General features: G+C 33.8%; 1 protein-coding gene across 1 annotated transcript; it reads left to right on the forward strand.

Moving 5' to 3' along the window:
• The first annotated feature begins 3,329 nt into the window (after positions 1 to 3,329).
• On the forward strand, positions 3,330 to 6,042 carry LOC127814077 (transcription factor MYB36-like). Its single transcript, XM_052355314.1, has 3 exons — positions 3,330 to 3,580; positions 4,533 to 4,662; positions 4,885 to 6,042. Exons 1-3 carry the CDS (start codon positions 3,445 to 3,447, stop codon positions 5,495 to 5,497), a joined length of 879 nt encoding a protein of 292 aa, XP_052211274.1. The 5' UTR covers positions 3,330 to 3,444; the 3' UTR covers positions 5,498 to 6,042.
• The last annotated feature ends 734 nt before the right edge of the window (positions 6,043 to 6,776 follow it).

Here is a 6,776-nt window from a genome sequence, read left to right on the forward strand (position 1 = left end):
CCACGAGGTGCGGAGGTTTTTGATGGTCGCAACTGCCATGGTTATCGCCTATGTGTGCGGAAGATCTTCCGCACCACTATGTGTGTGTGTATGTGTATGGGTCGGTCATGACAGTCGACCCACTCTCTCTCTCTTCTCTCTACTACGGCTCGTGGCCATTGTACAGAGAGGAAGAGCGAGAATGTGTGGGGGGGGTTAATGGCGGTGGATCAACAACCATGGTTATCGCCTGTGTATATATATATATATATGTATGTGTTTGTGTGTGTATGGTGCAGGAAAGAAAGATAAAGGTGAGACGGCGATCAAGGGTGATTGGAGGAGATAGTGGGTTGTGGGGGCTAAAATTGAAATTTTAAAATTAATGGAGAATTTTACATGAGATGGACTATGAAGAGCAATTTCACCTTAGTTTTGTGATGTTTATAGTTCATAATTTCAATAAAATGAGAATTTATAATGCTATAGTAGAGGTCATGGGCTTGTGGTAGGCCATTTCATCTTTTATCTCGAAATTGGGCATCCTATGTGAATGTATACACAAACACATACTCCTATAAATAATTCATGCACTAATTAATCTCTCATAGTGAACAACAGAAGAACTAAGTGTTGGGCATTCCCTTTAAAAATATAAGTACATAACTGTTATATTTTTCAGTTTTGTAGATTGGTCTCATTTTATGTATACATGAGCGAAAATACTATATTATTTGTGTTAAATAATATAATATTTGTCTGATGCAAATAAATTTATAAGAAGGTGACATCTTCCAAACTTAACAGCTCATATCGAGCAACATAACATGTCTTGAGATGATCATTTTTGCACTTCTTCTGGTACTCGTACCATTGATTACATCAAAGAAAGTAAATCACAGATATAAGGTTTTGCCTCATGATATAGAATGATGATCAAACTCTTTAGTCTGTTCAGTATGAAGCTAAGGCAAATTTGCTGGGTTTTTATGAGAAATGAAATTACTCTTTAGTCTATCAACAGGGTGATCTTTAAATTACTGATATTCCGATAGATTTGGCCAGGTTTTACCAAAAACAATAGTTAAATAATAGCGACAGCCGAACAAAGATGTGGAATCCAGCTTGATTATGTGTCTCATCTCATCATGTACTCCCAAGTCCAAGAAACAAAGGAGTGAGTGGACTAGAGCGATGCAGAAAACAAATAATAGACACAAACAGTTGTTAACATTTGTTATAATAATTAAGCAACTTGGTTGGATTATTTGGCTGTGGATTGAATGGATTTGACAGAATTTGTACTTTTGATGCATTTCACACAGGGGATAGGGGAGAGGGGCCATCTTGTTGTGTGTGTGAATTTGAATTGTTTATGAATATGATTGGTTAGCTGCTGATTATGATTTGATTAATTAGATAAGGATAAATTTAATCCAATCATAATCAGCGGCTGACTAACAACAAATATTAACTACTGTCCATTCATTTTCAACTGCAGACAATGTTCACTTTGACTATGCTTTTTGATTATGACTTTTCATTCTTTTAATCAAAGTATCAACAAAAACATCCTAACGTTAATATTTTATTTTATTTTTTTTGGATAAAAGAAAAATTAAGTCACGAATAATGTAGTGTATTATCTTCTAAATTAATCAACATTAACACATTATTAAGGTATCTAAAAAAAAATCGTCTTCAAGTCGCAACTAGGTTTATTGAGTCATTACATTTTATAAGAAGTATTTTGTAATTGAAAGTATTTTTGCAAACTATATCTAGAATATATTGCTTTAATGTATATTTTTTTGGGTTTTTGTTATTTTTTAAAATACGAGGTAGACACTTAGAAGCATTTTTGTTGTAAATTATTTTACATTAAACTAGAGTTTGTTAATTAAAATATAGGTCGGAAAAAATAAAATATGAAAAATATTTCAATCAAAAGTATTTTTTATTATATTTGTTAAATTTATTTGTCACTTCTTAAAAAAGAAGTTATGTGAGTTCTTATTTAAATTTTTTTAAATAAATTTATTTTTTTTATCTAGATAAATTTATCTTAATCTTTATAGAAAAGAAAAAACTACGTATATGTTCTCCAGTATATTTTTAAAAATTTAACAAATAATTTGATAAAAATTTAAAATATTTTATATTCTTATTTTAATTATTTTATATTTTAATCTAAAAAATATTATAATTTTATTTTAATATAATCTTATCTTTCCCATTTTAACAAAATAACAAATATAAATCTGAATTCACAATGTGATATGATAATGGATTCATGTGGGACCCACTTTGGACCTATCATGCATCACATGATGTAGACATAAATAGCCCTCTATGTGATTGTGTTATTCGCACGAAATTTCTTGTGATTTTATTATTTTTAGTTAAAAGATTCTATTTGTTGGGTTTTCTGTTTTCACATAATGGTGGCAATTTTATTTGTAGAAAGTGTCCACTTTACTGGGCTTGCAAGCTCAATTAGTGTAAGAACTGGGCCTGGGCACAGTTGATCTGGGCCGCATGATGGGCCCATTTCAGTGTCACTCATGTCATGGTTAAAATTTAAAAGCCTCTAACACACTAATTCTTGTGCAGTATTTTGATATAGAAAATGTTCTTTGAATAATATAATAATATTAATATTTTTGTAATTGTGTTTTTGTTATCAGAATTTGGAGAAGAAAATACCTTTCTTTCTTTCTTTTTTTTGTTTTGCTTAAGAAGTAAATACCAAATTATTGTTAGGAGTTAAAGATTGAAATAGTTTAGGATATCTTTAGAGCAAGTGAACACATCTGTTTAGTTTGATATATATGAGCTCCTTTAAACTTGATTAGTAAATAATTAAGATAAATATGAGTTTGGAAGTGCTTGGGTTGTTTGGATTAGTACTAAATGAATATTATATATATATATAGGCCTGCATAATGGAAGGAGCCTATAAATTAATCTTGGAGGTTGAGTGTATGGATATCTAACTTAAATAGTTAAAGATGATAAATGTGATAAAAATTAAAATTCAAACAGTCATCAAGCAAATTAAAGTTATTTGCCATTTGTAATTAACGTCTCAAAAAAGAAACTAAAAAAAATGTAAATATTTAGAGTTTTGACAGTGTAAATGAATTGAGAGTGGAGCAGAATTGACCCAGTAAAATATTGCATCATGATGGTTTCATCAGAGTAGACTCGGTCGTTCATGCTTAACCAACAAGAAATCAAGTAAATAATAAAACTGGGGGAAAAGGGCAAAAAGGCCAAAGGGGGCTATATATATTAAACAGTTGAAGAGCCAGCCGTCAATGAGAGAAGATTGGCTTTGCCTTAACTAGGAACATAGAATATCAATTGTTAACAGTCTCTTGCGTGTCTCAATTTTCTTCCTCTCTCTCTCCCTCTATAAAGACTCTCTCTCTCTCCCCCCCTTGGTTTTGTTGGGTAGCAGCCATGGGAAGAGCTCCCTGCTGTGACAAGACTAAGGTGAAGAAAGGGCCTTGGTCTCCTGAAGAAGATGCTGCTCTCAGAGACTACCTTCAGAAGCATGGCACTGGTGGCAATTGGATTGCATTGCCTCGCAAAGCTGGTTTACCTCCCTCTCTCTCTCTCTCTCTCTCTCTCTCTCTCTCTCTCTCTATATATATATATATATACATGTGTGTGTGTGTGTGTGTGTGTTATGTGTTGTTACCTATACTCTTAAGGCCTGCTTGTTGAGAATAAACTTGTTTTATTCTAGCTTTTGGGAGCTTGTCTGTTTATGTTCTATATTTCTTCCCAACAGTTCTGAGCAACGGCTAAGGACCCATTTTCTGGCAGATTAGATTTTTTTTTTTTTTAATATAAAAATGATTTTTCGTTGCTTTTAAGTTAATTTTCTTGGATCCCTATATTTAATAGATTTTGCACTTTCTATATGAGAAATCTGATTTTTGGCTATTTCTCCTCTCCTCTACCTACCTCTGGTTTTCCAAATTTCAAATTCTACCCCATACATATACATTGTCATGTAATTGATGTTGAAGGTTTAGTACGTGGGTGGTAATTTTGATGAAGACAACCTAAAATCTCATATTTGGGTTTTGTCTGAATCCTAAATTCCAAACCTTAAATTGTCTGTCATACAATTCAAAGACTTTAAAATAGAGAACTAATCAATCATATTATCTTAAATAGCTGTAATATACAAAAAATGTTTCTAAATGTCAATTCTCAATGTTTTTTGTTACTTGGGTTTTTCCTTCCATAAAAAAGAAAAAAAAAAAAACAACAACAATAACATTCATACGCTTGTATAATCTGTATCCACCCCTCACTTCATAATTTCTGTTGGTATCCGGTCATATATAATTGATGGTTTTGTACATGTATAGTAATTAAAGGACACTTCCCTATGGTTCATTTTACATATTTGCACGTTCAATTTCTTAAGTAAATTCACGCTAAAAAAGCCCTAGGCTCTACTTCAAAATTGCTCCTTTTAATTTGTTCTAATACTTGACCGAATTACTGAATCATTTGGTTGTTGGCAATTACAGGATTGAAGCGCTGTGGCAAGAGTTGTCGTCTGAGATGGCTCAATTATCTTAGGCCAGACATCAAGCATGGTGGTTTCACTGAAGAAGAAGACAACATCATTTGTACCCTCTACAGTGAATTGGGCAGCAGGCAAGTTACTGTTTCTGTCATGTTGCAGGAATATAATTTTTTTTTATAGAAATTTAATTTATACAAGATTATACATCTAATTATTTAATATTTTTACAAAGAAGTGAAACCTTAACCTGGTCATAATAACTTACAATTATTGCTAATGAAGAATTCTGTATAAAAAAATTAATAGTGATACTTAACCAATCTATTTGAGCTTAATTTATGGTTTTTGATCAGATGGTCTGTCATAGCTGCTCAATTACCAGGAAGAACAGACAACGATGTGAAGAATCACTGGAATACCAAACTGAAGAAGAAGACGAAGAAGCAAATGGCAGCTGCAGCAGCAGAAACCAACACTGCAGCTACCATCAACCACCACCAAAACCCTGACACCAACATGCTTAATCTTCAGAACTCAACACCTTCTTCAATGGCTTTTTCAGCCTTGCTAAATGATCAAATTAGTTCTCCATCAATTTCATCAGTAACCAGCGCTACAGTTGCTTATGGATTAGGCACCATTAATACCCAAAGCTTCTTGCATCACCAAATCCACTACCCTCTTCCAGATCTTGCAGACTTATCTGGATTTCGAGCAACCATGAAGACAACTCATGGCGCTCCATCATCTGAAGACCTCACAAGCTTTTTGGGTTTTTCGGTCACCATGGATGGCAACTACATGCCATTGTCCGGCATTTCAGGCAGTGAAAATGATGGGGTTTTTATGGATTTTGGCACTGCAGTCCTGCCTTGTGAGAATACTATGAGTGGAATTTGGTCTCAAGAGAGTACTATAAGTGAAATTGGGGCCTCTTACACAAACCCACGAGGGCTCTATATATGAAGAGAACTACTAACTAACCAGGGATTTGATATTAAGGGCCTTCTAAGAGGTTGATCTATATATGCTTATTGTGTTAAACTTCATAGGAACCTACTACCTACATATATGTAAATGAAATCTCATTCTAGCTAGCCTGTTGAAAGCTAGGGTCTGGACCTCTGGTTTCTAATCAGAGAGAGATTGATGTGCGTTCTGTGTAAATCAAATTGAAATCATTCAAACTTAGGAAGCACATTTTAGAGTGGCTCTCTCTCTCTCTCTCTCTCTATATATATATATATATGTATATATACACACATGTGGGTTTCATGGAAGATGCAGTGGTCATCGCACATGCTTGCAATATTGTATACTTTTTAGAGGGTAAGATGATGGGACGTGAATGTGAGGGAAACAACACGCAGTTGTGTTTGTTTCTTGAAGGTCAGTGTCATGAAACTAGCGTGGGATTGGGGCCTATTCAAAAGTTAAGCCATTCTAACTTTCAATATGTCAAGAGACTTTCATTTCAAGTGTATAACCAACCTTCATGTAATGTACAATATTCTCGTTAAAAATTCTCATGTGTTTAAAAGAAATGAATATTAGGACCAATTTTAAGTAGATTTTTTTAATTATACCACATTTATTTGTTGATATGTGTGTAGATGGTAACACTCAAGCAAATGTTGATAATCACTCTTGGACATAACACAGTTATCTCAAGAAATTGTATGCGAAATATAATGAAGCTCTATTGTCAATGTCCCAACTCCCAGGTGAGATTTTGGGCACGAAATAATATTAATATGGAAGTCATATACGTTAAGGATTTCCTCTACATATTTAGACAATTATTTGACATTTGATAGATATTTTCAAAAAGGGGAATGTTATACAAATGAAGAAACAATCAAAATTCTGTATCAAATTAATGACACCTTTGGATCTGATTTATTTGCTATAAATTAATAAAAAAAAATACTATTTGTACAGAAGCATCCTTACAGAATACTTACAGAGATGATATATCGTGAAATATCGTGATATTTTGACATCAATATCGCAATATTTCGTGATATATTTTGTTCATCCCCTTCTCCCTCTCTCTCCCCCCTTCCCTTGCCGCTGCAACCTCACCCGTCGCCATTCTTTGCCTTCGTCTGCTCTCGCCAGCACCTCGCCGCTACAACCTCCACCGCCTTGCCGCTGGGGCCGACAGTGTGAGAGGGAGAGCGAGAGAGAGATGGTATTGGGCATTTGGGTCATTTATTGCAGGGGCAAAATGGGTATTTTCATT

The sequence above is a fragment of the Diospyros lotus genome, chromosome 12 (genome assembly GCF_014633365.1).
Source record: "Diospyros lotus cultivar Yz01 chromosome 12, ASM1463336v1, whole genome shotgun sequence".
Lineage (NCBI taxonomy): Eukaryota > Viridiplantae > Streptophyta > Magnoliopsida > Ericales > Ebenaceae > Diospyros > Diospyros lotus.

Excerpts from the sequence above, each read along its gene's own strand:
- LOC127814077 (XM_052355314.1), top strand. The coding sequence starts at position 3,445 with ATGGGAAGAGCTCCCTGCTGTGACAAGACTAAGGTGAAGAAAGGGCCT. Across the intron at positions 3,581-4,532 it reads TGCATTGCCTCGCAAAGCTG|GATTGAAGCGCTGTGGCAAG; the intron begins GTTTACCTCCCT and ends TGGCAATTACAG. Across the intron at positions 4,663-4,884 it reads TACAGTGAATTGGGCAGCAG|ATGGTCTGTCATAGCTGCTC; the intron begins GCAAGTTACTGT and ends GTTTTTGATCAG.